At 40.5% G+C, this 19,701-nt stretch overlaps 1 protein-coding gene across 9 annotated transcripts in view; it reads right to left on the reverse strand.

The window, feature by feature from the left end:
* Positions 1 to 19,701, reverse strand: part of pitpnm3 (PITPNM family member 3) — a 422,801-nt gene that overhangs the window by 33,292 nt on the left and 369,808 nt on the right. For 8 of the 9 annotated variants that reach the window (XM_052035330.1, XM_052035325.1, XM_052035327.1 and 5 more), the window contains 3 exons: positions 12,127 to 12,275; positions 7,724 to 7,840; positions 3,298 to 3,414 (listed from right to left, as the gene is read on the reverse strand). In XM_052035330.1, the coding sequence (XP_051891290.1) occupies positions 3,298 to 3,414; positions 7,724 to 7,840; positions 12,127 to 12,275 (383 nt within the window). The remainder of the gene's footprint in view (positions 1 to 3,297; positions 3,415 to 7,723; positions 7,841 to 12,126; positions 12,276 to 19,701) is intronic. The other variant, XM_052035331.1, reaches the window with a different exon arrangement.

Consider the following 19,701-nt stretch of genomic DNA (forward strand, 5'->3'; position numbering starts at 1 on the left):
AAGGTATCAGAGAGGAGATATAAGGATCTTCAAAGGAATGATGGACAAATTGCCCCAAACAATGAAAATCCTGAAAGTTTAAGACAAAAGGAGAACTTTTCCCATTGACACAAGGGTCAAGAAGCAGAGGTCATAGAACGAAGGCGACTGGGAAAGAAACCAAAAATGCCAGAGGAGGTCAGCAGTGAATGACTGGGGTCTGGAACACTCTGCCAAACGATTCAATTGCGGCATTCAAAAGGAGCCTTATAAGTACTTGAAAAGAAAACAATTGCAGGACTATGGGGAGCGGGCAAGGGACTAGGACCAGCTGGATTGTTCTTAAATAGGGCCATCATGAACCTAATGGGTGAATGACCTCCTTCTGTGCTTTAACCTTTGAGATTTTGTGATTTAGGAGAGAAATCTGGAAGCAAATGTTCACAGGGTTCAGGCTGAGGTACCTGCTGAGTTCCACCAGCACTTTTTGAGTATTGCTCCAGATTCCAGCTTCTGCAGAATTTCTTGTGTCTTCATAAGGTTAGTTTGAGAAATTAGAAAGCCCAAAGATTGAGGATGCTGGGTCAACTGAAAATTTCAAGGCTCAGAACAATAGGTTTTTATTAAGTAAGGGTATTAAGAGTTAGAAAGGAAAGGCAGGCAAAAGGAGAGAAGGCACAGATTGGCCAATATCGAATAGAATCATGGTTGCAGCACACAAGGCCATTCAGCCCATGTGTCCATGGTGGCTCTCTACCAGAGCAACTCTCTAGCTCTACATTCCAGCACCTGAAGTCTCTTGTGTCTCTGTCTCTCCAGTTCTACCCTCCAGCCCCCTCTCCATAGCAATGGAACCTCTCTGCACTACATCTGCAGGCAATGAATTCCGGACAACGCTATGTAAAGGTCTGACTTTTAGTCCCCAACTCCACCATTTATGGGAACAGACTCCCACCGTCCTCTCTACCCAGACCCTTCATCAATTTATACACCGATCAAACTTCCCCTCAGCCTTCTCTTCTCCAAAGAAAACAGTCCCAGCCTCCATCATCCGAGGAACCATCCTCAAATATTTTCTGTACCCTCCCTGAAGTCCACACGTCCTTTCTCTAACATGCTGACTAGAACTGAACACAGTCCTCCTGCTGAGGCCATATTAGTGTTTTACAGTGGTTCAGCATGATTTCCCTGCTTTGATACTCTTTTAAGCCCAAAATTGTGTATGCCTTATTGACTGCTTTCTCAACCTTCCTGGCCATGTTAAATGATTTATGCACACATATCCACAGGTTCCTCTGCTCTGGCCCTCCTTTTAGTGCTGTATTATATCTTGCTCATTTATGATATATCACTCATTCTTCCTACTAAAATGCATTATCTCATATTTGTCTGTATTAAACTTCATCTGCCCATCCACCAACCTATCTACATCCTGTTACATCTACATGTCCTACATCTGTCACAATACTCCTCACAGTTCACGATATTACCAATTTTTGGCTTTATCCACAAATTTAGAAATTGTGACTTTGATTCTTAAATCTAGGTCATTAATATAGTTCAAAAAAAAACGACAATGACCCCCACATCCACTCATGGAGAACATCATTCTTCACCTTCCTACATCTGAAAACCGTTCTCCACAATCTTCTGTTATCAATTACTTAGGCAACTTTGTTTCCTTGCCTTTTATGACATCACTATTACATTCTTGCTAAAATTAAAAGGGGAATTTTTTGCAAATAAGTTTACTAACAAACAAACAGGAAAGAGCAAGCCTCTGGTGCTTCAATTAATTACAAAATAATTCATAATAATAACTCAGTCTAAAGAGTATAACATGAAATGGAGAGTGATTACACAGGTCATGGCCAGGGAGCAATTACACAGGCCATGCTTGGACAGCGATTGCACGGACCCTCCTCAGAAAGTGTTTATACAGACCATGCTCTGAGTGCGATTACATTGGCCATGCTCCAACGGTGATTATACAGACAATACCCTGCAAGTGATTCCACAGGCTATGCTAGGAGTGTGATTATGCAGGCTGTGCTTGAAAAGTGATTATTACACAAGTTATACCCTGTGTGTATATGGGCAGTACTCAGACAGATTACACGAGTCATGGTCAGACAATATGTAAAATGTCTGTGCCTAGAGAGTGAGTAGACGGGCTGTGCTTTGAAAGTGATTATGCAAACAATACTGTTACAGTGATTATGCTTGACATGACCTGACTCTGCATGTTAGTAATTTCACAGATGCCACATAATGAGCAAGAAAATGATGGCATGTACTGTGCTTTGGGAATAAAATGGATTGTGCTTGGACATTGGTAACATGGGCTGCTGTGCAAAGTAACTTCTCAAAAGGAGCTGATCTGTTAATTTTCCATTTCTCGCATCAGCTGTCAAGCAGCCTCCTGGCACCTTCACACCGAGCAGATAAGAATACCCATCTTTACTCACTGCAGTAAACCCTCTGAATGGTTCAGCTTTAATAATTGCTCCAGATTGTGCAGATTAATGATGATGCATTGTCTGTCTTTGCCATCATTAGCCACCATTATTGACAGCTGCCCTGCCATTCAAAATGATCAGGCTCATCTGCCTAGGCCCCAACAACTCTCCTGTGCCTACTCCACATGGCTCTCAATCGCCAAGCTTTCAAAAATTGATCTACTTCCTCTGTGAACACCTTCCACAACCATCTGGGATAGAGAATTCCAGACATTCACCACGCTCTGCAACAAGAAATTTCCTATGTACCTTAGTTTTGAATATCCACTCCTTTATCTTATAACTATGTCCCCTCATTCAAGACTCTCCCACTATTTCAAAGAATACAAATAGTGATTCACTGTTAAGCAGCCAGCAAACCCTTTGACACAGATCTCCTCATGAAGTTCGCTGGGAGGGGCAACTTGAGCAACTGCACTGCACTTTGGTTACATATTTACTGGAGAACTGTGTGCCTTGTGAGGGGCGGTGCACGAGATTATCCCCTTTGATTTCAATGGAAGCGAACAGCTGCAAAGCCTCAGCTGAGAGTTTGGCAATTTAAAAAGATTTTCAGATGGGCTATTGGTTTAAAAATACTCTTTTAAGTGTGTCTCATTACATTTTTAAAAAAGTTTTATTTGCTTCTTAATTTAACACATGTAAAGGTGTTTAAATGTGCTCAGGTGTGATTCATATTGTGCTAGTGCATTGAAGTTGCTTGACATTCACTCCCATTTTCACTTATTTCTCACATTTTTCAGGGCTACAGCAAGTGTCAGAGACAGTTTTCAACACAGTACCATCAAAACTTTTGTACCTTTTCTCCAGTCAGGGTGACCATGTCAAGAGGACCATACATAAATCTCCCCACCAGCATCTGAGGGACACCTTCTGCCACGATGACATCATTGGCTCGGTGATTGGCTGTTACGTTCTTGGAAAAGAAACAGAATTTAAAAACATTAATTTTTAAATACCTAGCCTCTCCTTGCACGTCATTGACCAAGCATTCTGTAGAATGCAATGGTTCTCTAGGCACCAGCAGAGCAGCACAGTGGCACAGCTCACGGAGCAGTTGTCTCACAGCACCAGCGAGCCGTGTTCAATCCTGGCCTCCAGTGCTGTTTGTGTGAAATTTGCATGTTCTCCCTATGGTCCCATGGGTTTCTTCCAGGTACTCCTAATTCCTCCCACATCCCAAAGACATGCAGGTTGGTGGGTTAATTGGCCCCTGTAAATTGCTCCACGTGTGTACGTGAGTGGGAGAATCTGGGTGGCAGATGAGGGGATTGCAAGGAGAGTAAAATGGGTGCTTGATTTAGTGGGCTGAAAGACCCACTTCAGTGTATATAGACAATAGACAATAGGAGCAGAAGTAGACTATTCGGCCCTTCGAGTCTGCACCGCCATTTTGAGATCATGGCTGATCCTCAACAATCAATATCCTGTTCCTGCCTTGTCTCCATATCCCTTGATTCCCCTATCTATAAGAAACCTATCTAGCTCCTTCTTGAAAGTGCCCAGAGAACTGGCCTCTGCTGCCCTCTGAGGCAGTGCATTCCACAAATTCACAACCCTCTGGGAGAAGAAGTTTTTCCTCCCCTCTGTCCTAAATGGCCTAGCCCTTATTCTTAAATCATGCCCCCTGGTCCTGGACTTCCCCAACATCTGGAACATATTTCCTGTCTCTATCCTGTCCAATCCCTTAATAATCCTGTATGTTTCAATCAGATCCCCTCTCAATCTTCTCAATTCCAGCGTGTACAATCCCAGTCTCTCCAACCTCTCAGCATAAGACAGTCCCGACATCCCTGGACTCTATATGACTCTATAACAAGGGTGCATCATCTGTGGACGACAACTAGGCAGAACTGAACAGTATAACATTAAGAAGTTAGTCAATAACTTTTGGGGGCCTCCGAGAACTATTGCAACCATTGTTTTGAAGGTTAGTTCTGCATTCCTCCCACTTACCCAGGAGACTGGGTGGGTTATAAGCTGTGGGAGTGGTGGAAAAGAGGTCATCTCACATCGCACAGTAAGCTAAAGAAAAATATTAACACGTAGGGAGCTAGATACTAGACAGAAGTAATACTAGTATCTGAAAATCAAAAAAATAAATGCAGATGCCGGAAATCTAAAATAAAAACAGAAAATGTTGGAAATACTCAGCAAGTATTTGGCAAGACCAACAGAGTCCATGTTTCAGTTCAGAAACCTTGCATCAGAACGAGAAATATTTGATTGTTTTGACCTTCATTCCATTTATTTCAGCAATGGTGTTTAAAATTCAGCAAAACATGTTCAAAGCATGAATTTCTCAAGATACAACTACCATAACAGATAGGAAATGAGCAAAGCAAATTAATAAATGAAGTAGCTACACTTTGAATTGTGTAATTACAATGGGCTTCTTTGATTCCCATGTGGCATGAATTGTTCAACCAAGATTCATCTACTGGGACCATCCAACAAATTTTTTTTTTTAAACAAAATTTAAAGGCAATGGAACAGTCCGAGAAAATGGGCAGTTTGTCCCAATTCACATTCTCTTTACTGCAGTGTCAATCTTTCTCAACTCTTTCTTATCCCTTGGATCAGACTATTCTGTGTCACTGCTATTCCACTGCTGAGCTGCTGGCTTTACACTTGCCCAGACATAAACAGATGTGATAAGACACAGATGATAGGATATTGGGATGATATGACCTCTTTTCCACCACTCAAGCCTGATCATGCTGAGCACAAGGAACTCAGTGTAGGAAGAAATTAAGCAGTACAAGACAATCAGAAAATCTGACTGCAATTTTTTCACTCCAAGGTATTGCCGCTCAGACAACTTTACAGCAAGGGCCTACTTCAAACCTAATACTGCAGCTTTATCAATGGCTTCACAACAGGAGCAGGGACGCTGGCAAGGGAGCCACCATTGAACCCTCTTTGTAATGTGCCACTGACACCAGGGCCTCCAATTCCTCTACAACAATAACCAAAAGATACAGGTTTGAAATAAAAGCAAAAAAAAATAGCCAGAACTTCTCAGCAGGTCAGCACCCATCGGTGGAGAGAGGATTAGGTTTCATATTTCAAATCAGCAACCCGAGAAAAGATCACTGATCTGAAACATTAGCTCTGGTTCTATTTGCACAGATGCTGCCTGACCTGCTGTGTCTTTTGAGCATCTTTTTTTTATATTTCAGGTTTCCAGCATCTGTTGTACTTTACCTTGAGATTCAGTATCTGTGAAAGGAAAGGAAGATTTGAAATTGTTCATCAATAAAGAACCCATGAAATTGGGCTGAACTGTTTAGGTAAGGAGATGTAATTTTTATTTATTCCATATTTAGAGGAAACTAGACCAGGGATTTTTTTACTCATTCAGGGAAGGAGCAAGGTATCCAGAAATTCTCTTATTTCTGGATTATTTAATAGCAAACTGAGTTAGGGCCATTGGGTTGGACAAATGAGCGTGTTTCATTAAATGCAGTATTACTTTTGCAATTTGTATATCAACTTAAAGACACATTGATATTTATATATTAAACAAAGCAGAGAATGCACTTTGCAGGCTCCCCATTAAACCATCACGTCACAAGTGGCAAGAGGAGCACTATCTTTTGTGAAATTAATGAGACTCTAAAATGCTCATGAAATATCAAAGTATACTAGACAGCTTAAGTGAATTTATACTTAATGGCTTTATTTCACCAGGCCTTATCAGGCAGATATATTAGAATGCCGTGTGCATTATAATATGGCCTGGAATTGGCAAAACAAAAATGAATTGAAAATTCATCTAAAACACACTTTCTAATGAATCATAACAGAATAAATAGAACACAAATATATATGAAAAAATGAATCAGGAGCAGAAATAGGCCACTTCGTCCCTAGAGCCTCCTCTGCCATTTAATAAGATCATGGCTGTTTTCATTGCAATATCAATTTCACATCCCCATAGGCATGTGGTCACCCTTTCACATGTCAAGAATTTACCTGCCCCTGTCTTAACAATAATCAGAGACTTTGCTTCCAACATCATTTGAAGAGAAGGCCATGAGAGAGAAGAAAATGCTCACTTCATCTGTGTCTTAAATGGGGGACCACTTTTTTTTTAAAACCGTGCCCCTTCATTCTTGATGCTTCCACTAAAGGAATTGTCCTTTCCACATCTACCATATTAAGACTCCTTGGGATCCTGTATGTTTCAAAGACCCCGCTCATTCTTCTAAGTTCCAGTGGATTTAAGCCTTGCTAATCTAACTTTTCCTCATAAGACAACCCGGCCATTCCAGGTATCAGTCTAGTAAACCTTGCAATGTATTAACATCCTCTGTTTAACATGGAGACTGTACTCCAGATGTGGCCTCAGCAATAACCTACACAACTGAAGTCTAACCACCCTACTTCTGTATTAAATTCTTCTAGACCGAAGTGATAACATTCGGTTAGCTTTGCTAATTACTTGCTGTACCCCCTACATTCTAACCTTGTGCAAATCATGCATTAGGACATCCAGACCCCCCTGTATCTCACAGCACTGCATTCCCTCACCATTTAGATAATATGCTTCTTTTTACATTTCCTGCCAAGTGGATAATTTCATATTTTCGAAAAGTTTAAAGACAGTTTTAAACATGATACTCTTTGGTGATGATTTAAAAGAATGATGGAGCAGTGTAATTTTTAAATTAACCCAGAACCTGTGCATCTGGATAAAATAGTGATTTTCCATTAGACCGTATCAACTCCTCTTCCCGAAGAACAAATACTCTTCATTTTTATTTAAAAATATCATAAAATGCACAGAGGATGAATGCATCTAATAAATATATTTTACCTTTCTTTTAGGTGACAAGTAGAAAAAGCAAAGAATTATCTTAAATTTCAAGCAATCTTTGTCAAGCCCTCTTTGAGCCGTAATTTCTGTTTGTTCCAAAGCTTGTGGGTCGTGTGTAGGGAGCACATCAACTGTTCAAACCAAGTATTTGTTTTAATTCTTAGGGTTGACATCAGTGTACAAAGTGCATTTTACTCAAGGTGCACCTCAAAGACATTTTAAAATAAACTGAAGCAACCCCTACAATTCTGCTTTTGACCATAAAGTGGCAGTGTCGCAGTTTCTTTAAAAATCTGTGGTAATCATGTAAAAACCTACACTTGGGTCACAAGTAGCATCTGTGCCAATGGCTTGTTATTTTCTCAGTCACCTCTTTACACATTCAAACACAATTGACACAAACCCTAAGTTTCACGTGTGTTCGTCTGCGAAGCCATTTCTCCCGAGGACTCGACTCACTGCGTGCGGAAGGATCCTTGCTGTCGTTCTCCTTTATGTTCACACTTTCATACCTCATTACCTGTAATTGGAAATACTTCAGCTATAAATACAAGAGCCTCGGTATCACACACTGGGACACAGCACAACCTCTAATACAACACACATTAGTTACAACAGTCTCACTGATAAACCAAACAGTATCTATTACAATACAATTTTTCTCTGCATACAAAAGTTGCTCTGATAAAGAAAGAATAGACACCATTTATTTCACTGAAAATAGTTATTAACTAGTAGGGATTAATTCGCATTTAGTATTCCAAACAAATTTTATTAGTCTATACTAAAATGTCTTGAGGATAAGCATGGGACTGAGTAAAAACTGTGACCACAAACCATTTTATTCAAAAATGTATAAATCATTCATTGTTTATATCACAAAATATGGCATTGAACTGTGTTGTGGACTGCCTACCCTTTATAAATCCTGTTCACAATGCAGACTTTCGTGAACATTCATATATGGGGTTCCCAGATCAAAAGAGATATCCGTTGGTTATAATAAAAACCGAGGTAGGGACAATCCCTCCATTATCCCATCGTTCCCAAGACGGTGTCGCATTCCCTCCACTACTCCAGATTTATCAGGCTGTTGGACATGAATTAGGAACAGGAGGGTTGTGGTGGAGGGAGTGCATTCAGATTGGAGGGCTGTGACTAGTGGTGTCCCACAGGGATCGGTTCTGGGACCTCTACTTTTCGTGATATTTATTAATGACTTAGATGAGGGGGTGGAAGGGTCGGTTAGCAAGTTTGCAGATGACACAGAGATCGGTGGTGTTGTGGACAGTGTGGAGGGCTGTCGAAGCTTGTAGAGGGATATTGATAGGATGCAGAGCTGAGCTGTGAAGTGGCAGATGGAGTTCAATACACAGAAGTGTGAGGTGGTACACTTTGGAAAGACTAACTCCAAGGCGGAGTACAAGGTTAATGGCAGGATTCTAGGGAGTGTGGAGGAGCAGAGGGATCTGGGGGTTCATATCCACAGATCACTGAAAGTTGCCTCACAGGTAGATCGCACCCAGGCGTGATTCCTGTGTCTGATTTTCGTGGCACAGAATGCTCCATGAACTTGGACCACAGTGTCCTGGAGGAGCCTGTTGTTTGGCCGTCCCAGTAAAACCACGGTCTTACCAGTACAGTGTCGGCCTAGGATACCTGCAAGGTGAGTGAATTATTTACCTTCATTGCGGCCCCACCCTCCTCCTACTGCAATGATCCTCTCCTGACGTCTATCCCAGAATCCTGATTGTCCACCTCCAGCATCATGACCCCTACACTGAAAACGCTGGCCCCAACTTCTTTCCCCTCCCCCTCCCCCACTCCACCCCCACAAACTAGCATGCCAGTCTCATACATTCTCTTTCCACTTCCAGTATGCAGGGCTCTGATCCTTTACACCCACCCCCCCTCCCCAACCCTACACTCTCCTCCCACCAACCCCTCCATCCAGCCTCAGCACTGTCCCAGTGGCCCTATGGCAGAGTCTGAAAACGTGCACTGTCTGGTCTCTTGTGGCCTACTTCATGCCTTGGGAAGTGTACAGCAGAGATCCAGCAGCTGAAATGGTCATTGATGGCAGACCACTGTGTCCATCAGGACCACTGACTCATGTGCAGTAGGATTTCTGAACCTGGAGGAGATAGCTGCAGAAATAGATCTAGGCTAAGACTGAAGCTCAGGGCTGGTGCAACACGAGTTGGAGGTGAGTTTTGCAATGCAAAGCTCTGATTCAACACAAGCCCAGCTCCTGGGTTCTCTGTAAAATGCAATAAACATAGGGAGGGTGACAGGCTGGGCTGAGGTGGGCTGAGTGCCGAGGCCTGACTGCATTGGCCAGACGTGCAAAAGATTCAGGAGCCTCACAGGCAATCAGATGGAGCTGTTCAATGACAGGAACAATCCTAATGGCATCAGATGAGAAGATGAGAGGGACAGCCAATCAAAGGAGATTAACAACCCAATGGGATTTGGCAAGCACATAATTTCTGCAGATAATCAGATTGCAGAAAATGTTGGAACTGCCAATCATTTTCCTTTGCAGGCTGCTCCAAGTCATCTGAGGAAGAAAGCAGAAGTATGAAAAGTACAACAGGATGCAAAAACAGAATAAATCTTATACCCTCAAATGTTATACATTATGTTCATTAAATAGTAGCATCTTTATTTTAAAATTCATTGAATTTGTGAAACAAAATGTTACAACAAGGCTCTTTTGGTGAACTTTTAATATTGAACTGCTGGAACATTCATTCATGTTATTAGCATTTAATATGACAATATTAGCACTTTAATCATATGCTGAGCAAACACAAAAAATAAAACATTCCTCTTAATTCAATTACAATGTTCGATTTTGCCAGTGTTACAATCACAATATTCCTGTACCATTGTAAAACAAAAACCACTTGGAAATGACAGAGCTTCATGTATAAACCCTGACTTACAGAGAGCAGTGGAGAAAATGCTTCATCAAGTTTGAGGACATCTCAATCTAACATTTGCCATCTGGATACAAGTTTACTGCCAGGTGATTCTACCTGGCTCTTGTACAGTCATCTGGTGGATTTGTATGCTGGACTCCAGGGACAATTACAGGAAGGTGTTTTATATACAGCTGGTGGGCTGCAGGTGGAGGAGTGATGGGAAGCATCTGAAATTCACAATAGGAGCAATTTTAACATAACCCACCGGGCCGCAAGATTATGATAAGGCACGTGGTCCAGTTACCTGATACTAGGTGCTTCCTGTCCAGCAGTTTTGTTCTCTTCTAAGCAGTTTAGCCCAATTTAATGGGGTCTTTAGTGATGAACAGTTTTAGATCTTCAGTCAAGGCCCATGGAATACTGACAGCCTTTTAGCAGCTTCTGTCAAAGGTCTTTCCAACTGTTTCTATGCATCTCTGATGATCACTTTTAACAGATGTAAATTAACTTGAAACTTTAGCGCTAATTAAAATTTTAAAAATTTTCCTATTTCATCCAAGTCAGTGACCCCATTCAAATGAATGGAGCTGGATACACCAACCTTGGCTGGCGTGAAGCTGAGGGGCTAGATAAAAATGTTTCCAATCCCTCAGCTAAGTACATCTGTGCTCTGCCAATGGATTTAGCCTCCAAGGTGTTCCTGAATTCCACCTTGCAACCCATTAACTCGTTGACGTAGCAGCCCATCAGGGATTTTCTTCTGGACTACAGGAAAAAGGCTTTGACCCAGAGACCTGAAGGTGACAGATCTCATGTCCTGGCTTGGTACTCCCCTCTTTGAATGGACTTCAAATACAGGTGTCACACAGATAAAGGCTGTAATTGTTTCCAGGTCTGAACACATTCATTTCATACATACCAATGCCTAAACGTAGACCACAAGTTCAGGCACTTGTTTATGGTCCATGCAAGCTGACTCTCACCTTCTTCCCCCAACATCATCCTTTTTCTCCTTCACACGTTTTTCTTGTTGCCCTCTAAATACATCAGTGTTACCCAGCTCAGCTATCTTTACAATAGAGTCCCAGATTTGAAATTGTTCCCAAATTTTCTGCTGGATTCAATAAGTAGTGATTTACCGATGTTCTTGATACAGAGGGAGTTCAGGGAAGATTCACCAGACTCGCTCCAGAGATGGCAGGTCTGATGTATGAAGAGAGATTGGGTCAGTTAGGTTTATATTCACCAGAGTTTATCAGACTGGATGGATTAGGACAGAAAGGATGTTCCTGATAGTGGGGAATCCAGGACCAGGTATCACAGTTTAGGGATAGGGGAGAAGTCATTTAAGACTGGGATGAGGATAATTCTTCTCCCAGTGAGTGGTGAGCCTGTGGAATTCTCTTTCACATAAAGGAGCCAAAGCCCAATCATTAAACATATTAAGGAGGAATTGGATGTTTTTAGGGCCGATGGGGGGGGGGGGGGGAGAGGTGGGGAAGGAGCGGGTGGAGATATGGGGAGAAAGTTGGCACAGCGTACTGAATTTGGATGATCAGCCACAATAATATTGAATTATTGGGGAGCAGGCTTAAAAGGCCAAATGCATACTCCTGCTCCTGTTTCTTTTCTCTCGGCTTATTTTATGCTTAATGATGTGTAGTTCTGACCTTGCAAGTGGAAATATCTTCTCTACATTTGCCCCATTAAACCATTTCACAGTCTTTAAAAAGTCTACCAGGTCACCTCTTTATCACATTAGTCCAGTTCCATCAGGAGCCTTGTCTTAGCAGCTTCACTCTATAACATTATGTACCTAACATAACTGTTTCAAAGTGACTCCACTCAGAACAATTCTTAAAACTAAACATAGAGTTACCTGCCGTAGAACAAATGCCAAGACGTCAGTTGATTCCCAGTAGCTGGCATGGAAGAGGTGTGGTAGTGCCACAGTTGGAAAAGCTGTCAATGCATCAGGACAATACAGTGCATAGTCTATCCGTTTTGTTCCCCACCACTTTGCAGTAACTGCAGAAAACAAGCAAATATTTTATTTCTTTTAATGAACATACACAATATCATGTTGCCCTAAACTCAGTCCTATTGTAAAAACAATTAATTGATTAAAGGTCTCAGACATGATGCCCGAGACGGAAGCCTGCAGGTTAAGCCAACTGAAGAGACCTGAGTTCAAAAATCCAAGTTGTCAGTGCAGTGAACTACTGAGGGAGCACTGCACTATCAAAAGTGACATCATTTGAACGGGATGTTAAACCCAGGCCTCATCTGCTCTCTCAGGTATATGTACAAGAGCCCATACACAAGTTTGAAGAAGAGTAGAAGAGTTATTGCCTGTTCCTTCATCAATATTTATTGCTCAACCAACGTCACTATCACAAATTATCCGGTTGTGAAGATACTGTCCTTGTGGGAGTTTGCTATCAACAAAGTGGCCACTGTGCTTTATCAGACCACATCTATGGAAAGAGAAACAGTTAAGGTTTCTTTGTCAGAATCAGTTCTGATGAAGGATATTCAACCTGAAATGTTAACTCTGTTACTTTCTGCAGATGCTGCCTGACCTTGAGTAGCTTTATCATTTTCTGTTCTGTTTCATTTTGATTTTCATTTCACTGTGCTTTCTGCATTGGAACAACATCTCCATTTTAAAAGTACTTCAGTGGCTGTGAAGCCCTTTGAGTCATGAATAGGTCCTTTATAAATAAACATTTTTTTTGCATTAGCTTCATTAAAAACACAGTAAGCAATAATCCCATTCCATTATTGGCAGGCTTCTGTGCATCAGATTGTGGCTAGGCTGTACCAACTGCAAAACGAAAAAACGTGAGATAAGCATTCACAAGTCCTTGTGTGTTTGTAGGTGACATCCACAGGAGGAGGGGTAATGGTCTTTTGCTGCTGGATGCAGGTTTATGGATTTGGCTGAGAGCAGTTCCTAGAAACCTCTCCTGCGTGAAATCCACATCTCCTGATCCCATCATTTCAGAAAGGGAAATCAATGTTGGGAAATCTCTGCTGAAATTGGCAAGAAAAAATTAGAAACAATTGCCACATAGAACCAATAATAACAGAAAGGAAGGGAAAAAAATTAAGGAATAGCTGAAATACGTTTACCACAATGTTACTGTGCATTTTTCATGCTCAATATCTCCAACAGCCAGCAAGAAAAACAGAATCGCTGGATTTGCTAAATGGTGCCATTATATTATTGATAAAATGGATTGTCATAATTTAGCCCAATGCAAAACCCAGCAGTGAAATGTGGGCTGGTGTGAGATAAAATTTGAAGTGTGTAAATAGAAGCTTCATCAGACCATCTGGAAACACCAGGCATTATGAAAATAGAATAAGTCTCCCTATAGTGAGTACCTAAAGAAGGATAAATATTAAGTATATAAATAACAATAAATATGCAAGTATGTGCCATCAGTCTCAAGAACACTGCATTTTGTTATTGTGTGTTTATTAATAAGGATCACTGATCAGCCTTCTCTCAACAGCTCTTGGATACACGAGCTTGTATTTTCCCTGAACCCAACATGCTCAGTATCCAGGTCTATGCATCTAATTTTCACCTAAAGCAGAATTCTGGGCTGCAGTTTGAGATTCATCCTGCCTTCAAATTAATAACTCTGCTTTTTGAAGTGATATTTCCAATCCTGTTATGCCAAGTCACCAAACAAATAGAATTCCATTGGAACTGGATTCCTGCCCATAATCTCACCCTTCCCCTGGATTTTCATTGTTTAAACTGGCAACATGGGACAGAAAACTTATTCTCTTTTGTCATTAGTCTGGCACTATTGAGAAACTTGTTTCTGTACACTGGTTAAAGGCAAGTAACTGAATGGTTCATTCTTTCCCACCCTTTTGCTGGAAGTCTGAGACCAGTTCACTGTGCTAATAACCTGAAGTGCCAGAGTGCATTTGTTCTTCTTGATCAAATAACGGATTGAAGAGAAAACTCATTTTAAAATCAAAATATAAAAGGTGGCTGATTCTGAGCACAATTTTAAAACTAACATGCAAAGAGGATTTTGTTTCAAAATGAGCTCAGATTTGCAACAGGTATACTTAAGAATGATTATGTTTAATAATTGAATCGGTACAAAAAGAATAAACATAGTGATATCTCCCAAGGTTACTCAGACATGCTATAATCACATCCTTCAAGGTCATGGTCCTAACAGATGTTAACAAATTTAGTTTTGCTAAAAATAATTGCCAGATAGTTAGAGCTTATAAGGACACTAAATAATTGATGATATCATATTGCCGACATCCTGGCTGAATGCTTGATACAGAGATAAGGCTGAAGATTGTCTCTGTCAATTTTTAGATCAGCCAAACTGAGTAGATAAAGGCCACCACTGTTAGTCAATCATAACACAAACAGGTTCAACATATCAATTTCTTATTTTTGTTTGAGCAATCTGCACCTTTTTTTTAATTTTACCCAAAAGTGGTTATGAGGAGATACAATTGAGATTGATTACAATGCTGCTATGTTATAAATTTTAAGCATGTAGCTTTGAATTGTTTATAAACCTTTCTTCAGAGCCATATGAATGACAGTATGGCTTCAAAATCACCTGGCTATCAATATTGTTTCATAATAGTTACTGTGAATAGAGATTTTTTTAAAAATTGTAGCATTTTGGCCCAATGTACTCAACCGGAAATAGGTTGGACAGAATTGTTCATCTGAATATATTCTAGCTGATTTTACTTTCCGGATATTTGATCAATCTAGTTTGCCATCAGAGAAGTTGGGCTAAAAATATTCCTGCAATTTTTTTAATAATCTCTCTCCTCCCAATCTATTTACTCTGTAGGTTTTCTGTCTCACCTCCTGATTTCCACCATCTCACCAAATTATCATTACTCACATGCAAATCCCAGAGGTGCGTGCTAGTAGGCTATTTGACTGAAAGACAATACTGTGTATCCAATTCCATCCTCGCAACATGTGTCCTAGACACTTTATTTTAATCATTGGACATTGCAAAGTTCAAAGCATGGTTTTAACTGACCTGACATCGACAGGTAAACATCTGTGCAAAGGTTTCTTTTAAATGAGTTCAGACTTGGTGCAGATGATAATATTCCAGATAATAATAATCATTATTATTAATAATTGAATTGATGCCAAAACTTAAATATATAATGATATTTCCTGAGGTTAATCTAACATGATATACAGATAATACTGTGTCCTGAGAGGTCATGGTGCTAACAGATGTTAACAAGAATCTTGCCCAACCCTAATTACCTCGGAACTGGGTGACTTACTGAATCAATTCAAAGGGCTGTTAAAAGGCATCCACCAAGCTGTGGATCTATATAGACCACACTGGGCAGGAAAACCAGATTTCCTTCATCAAAGGACTTTGATGAATCAGGTGGGTATTTTGTTTACAACAACCAAATAATCGCACAATCACTATTTTATTGCAATTTTTAGTTTCATTAACTGAATGTAACTTCACCAGCCGCCATAGTGGGATTTGAACTCATGATTCCCTGAATCATTAATCCAGGTGACCGGACTACCAGTCCAATTACAAAACCACTATGATATCAATTTGTTTTCTCAGCAGGGGTCATCTCAGAGCCAAAGTGACACCAGAGAATTTTTCCTCACTGAAACCGAAGGTACAGCAGCCAATAAAGGAACTTGGCCACGGTACACAAACTTGTCATGGATTGAATACGGACTCTTGGACTTCTCTGAAGTATTCCCAATATCCAGTGATCTGGATTATTTATCCAGAGAGATGAGCTTACAACTCACCACAGCAGCAGGGAATTTTAATTCAAGTAATTAGATTTGGAATATAAGTATCAGGAATGGTGACCATGCAATTATCAGTCCGTTGAAGAAACGCACATCTCTATTAAGGCAGATTCCAGCATCTGCAGAATCTCTTGTGTTTCCAATCTTGGTTAGTCCAGCTCATACGTGACTCCGGTCTTAGCAATGTGGTTGACTCTTAATTGACCCTCTGAAGAAGCCGCACAGTTCAGGGGATAATTAGAACAATAAACGCTGCACTTGTTAGCAACATTCACATCACACAAGTAATTAAACAAAATAAAAATGGAGACATAGATTCAAGCATTTTCAGTTTGGGTACTATTGCAACACACAAAACACTGGAGGAAATCAGCAGGTCAGGCCACATCTATGGAGAGAAATGGATATTTGATGTTTCAGGTCGAGACTGTGTCCAAATGAAGGGTTTCGACCCAAAACATCAACTGTCCATTTCCCTCCACAGATGCTGCCTGACCCGCTGAGTTCCTCCAGCACTTTATGTGTTGCTCCAGATTCCCACATCTGCAGCTTCTTGTGTCTCCTGGGTACTAATGCAGAATAACAAGCTGGGGTTGGGTGCAGGGGGGTGGGGGTGTGAAGGAATGAATAATTCATGATACAAGTTAGGATACCAAATGGGAATTTTGACAAGCACAAGTTTATGCAGAGTGGAAAATGGGAGGCCGTCCACTGGCAGGTTGGCAGACAAGAGATAACAAGGACATGCCCAGGGGTTTCAGCAGCAGAGAAGTTGAGGTGGGTGCAATTGGCCACATTATGGAAAGAGTTCACGTCAGAGGCAAAAATGATCGGAAGGTTGTGAAACCTTCCTCAAAAACGATACCCCTTTGTTCAGGCCTTATCTTGATTATTGTATCCTTGTCACCTGAACCTCCACTGCTCTCAGGGACAGACAATCCTACATATTCATCACCGTCTACATGAAGAAATTTCTCCTCAGCTCAGCCTTAAATGGCGTTATTCAGAGACGATGACCACTGGTTCTAGATTCCTCAGCCAGGGAAAATATCCTCCCTGCATCCAGCCCATCAAGTTCTTCAAGAATTTTGTAAGTTTCAGTGAGATCACCCCTTATTCTTCCAAACTAAAGGGAAGGCCCCAGAAGCTGCCCATTAAACCACAAAACTGAAAACTTATGTCAGAGGACAGTATTATGAGGAACCACAGGAGTAATTGAGACATCAGGCCTTGTAAGGATACAACTTTAAAGCACAGAAGAAGCTTCCCAGGGTGAAAGGAGGTGTGGAGAAGCTATATTTTTTTCTCCATGCCAGGGACAGAATATAATGTGGAAAAATCTGAAGTTATCCCCTTTGATGCACAAAAGAGAAAAACAAATGATGAGAGGTTAGGCAATGCTTATGTTCAAAGGAACCCAGGTGTCCTCGTACACAAATCACTGAAAACCAATATGCAGGTACAGCAAGTGATAAAGAAAGCAAATAGTATGTTGGCCTTTATTATAGAGGATTTGAGTGCAGGAGTAAAGATGTCTTACTGCAATTATATAAGTCCAGGTGTAATATATAGAGTTTTGGTCTCCTTACGTATAAATGAGGCAAGAGGGGGTAAACTGCACCTCTGTTCCATTAAGTTGAGAAGAAAGAAAGATCATATTAGAACCCACAAAATTCTTACAGGGCTCAATAGGCTGGATGTAGGGAGAATGATCCCCCTAGGATTCAAGGAGTCACAGACTCAGAATAAGGGGTAGGCAATTTAGGACTGAGATGAGGAGAAATTTCTTCCCAGAGGAGGTGGAGAGTCTTTGGAGTTCCCATCCAGAGGGCGGAGGAAGCTCAAAGTCATTCAGTTCATTCAAAACAGATTGCTGGATATCTGGGGAGTTTGGGAATTCAGTGATATTTGGAAAATGCAGGGAAATTATGTAGTAGATCAGCTGTGATCCTGATAAATAGTGGACCAGGCTTCAGGGCCAAATGGCCTATTCCCACTTCTACTTCTTTTGTGCTTGTGGAGGATGGGTCGACCTAGTAATCATATTCAAAGTTACCAGAGGTTCTGATAGGCAAATAGAAGGAAATTAAATTTAAATAGAAGGGTTGGTAGGTTAATTGGCCACTGTATGTTGTCTCTAGTGCAGGTAGGTGGTAGAATCTAGGGGGTGTTGATGGCAACATAGGGAGAATAGGTTACAGGGAAAGTTAGTGGGGAATTGGGATTACTCTGTGAGGGGGCAAAGACTCAATTGCCCAAATGTCCTCTTTCTATGCAGTAAGGAAAAATGGAAATTATTTCCTCGGGTGAGTGGGACAATAACTGGAGAACATAGATTTTTAGAAGCCGACCGAAGAATTAGAGGGGGACTGAGGAGAAGTTTCCTCACAACAAGGGGTTGTTAAGAACTGGAATGCATCACACGAAGATGTGGTGACACCAAGTTCCAAAGGAACTTCTAAACAGCAATTGTACTTGTATTTAAAGAGGACTAATTGTGAGAAGTATAGTGAAAAGCAGATAAATGGATAGTTTACTCAAAGTGCTGGCATAGTTCAAGTAGACCTCATCGCTACTGAAAGGTTCTACAGTCACTAGCTTGGTTCTAAGACAGTAAGTGTATAAGGGTATAACCAGAACACATCTGGATGACAAACTTATAAAAAGCTAAATTTGGGAAGTTGCAGTCCTGATAATCAACTTCTGGAGACGATGGCAAATATCTCGGAATCATTTAAAAACAAGTGAATGGCTAGAGAAAGGAGGAACTTTCTGGATACATCAGATAAACTGAGCAAATAGCCTTTCTTATCCACATGTGCTTTCTGATCCTAAGATTAATATTTTATTTATCCAAGCAGAATTAACCACCATATTACATTTATGGTGCTAACTCAGCCTAAGGTTATTAACTTGTCGATAAATGAGTCACAACACAAACAAATACCTAGATCCATCTCCATTTAAAAACTAAAAATACATTGACAAAATTGCTTGCTACAGGGAGAGAGAGAGACACTGTGAAGAGTCCAATTAGAGCACCTTATTGACCGTTGAAATTGAATTATTTTCCACCAATCTATAAAATATTAATTACAATGTTAATTAAAAATAAATTAACAACAATGCCATCAACAAGCAGAAAATTGTGTATACAAAGACAATACTAAGAGAGAGCAAAACATTCAATAACATTCCTGTTTCTTATTTCTGCATCTTTCTGTTTTATGAATGCAAGCATAAAATAATCTTTCCCTGGCCACTCATTATTACACCATGTCATTGTTATGCTACCTACAACTCATAATGGCTCTGAGGAAAATATATAAACACAAATGTAGATAAATACCTCTGTTACAGTATTCATACAAATTCACAATGACAAACCAGATATTAAAAAGGGAGTTCTTTGTACTGAAATATTGTTGTATTATGCATCTTAATTGCAGTCGAGACTAATGCTCCAATGACGACAGACAATGTGATTGTTATCTTTTACAGAGCAGAGACATTTCACTACATTCTTACCAATCAGAATGATCTATATATATCTTTTGTTACTTTGGCATTCTGATTATGTGCCCGAGCTATTCTTAACAGCTGGAAGAACAAGTGAATAGGAATCAATCTCATCTT

This window comes from Pristis pectinata, chromosome 21 (genome assembly GCF_009764475.1).
Source record: "Pristis pectinata isolate sPriPec2 chromosome 21, sPriPec2.1.pri, whole genome shotgun sequence".
Classification (NCBI taxonomy): domain Eukaryota; kingdom Metazoa; phylum Chordata; class Chondrichthyes; order Rhinopristiformes; family Pristidae; genus Pristis; species Pristis pectinata.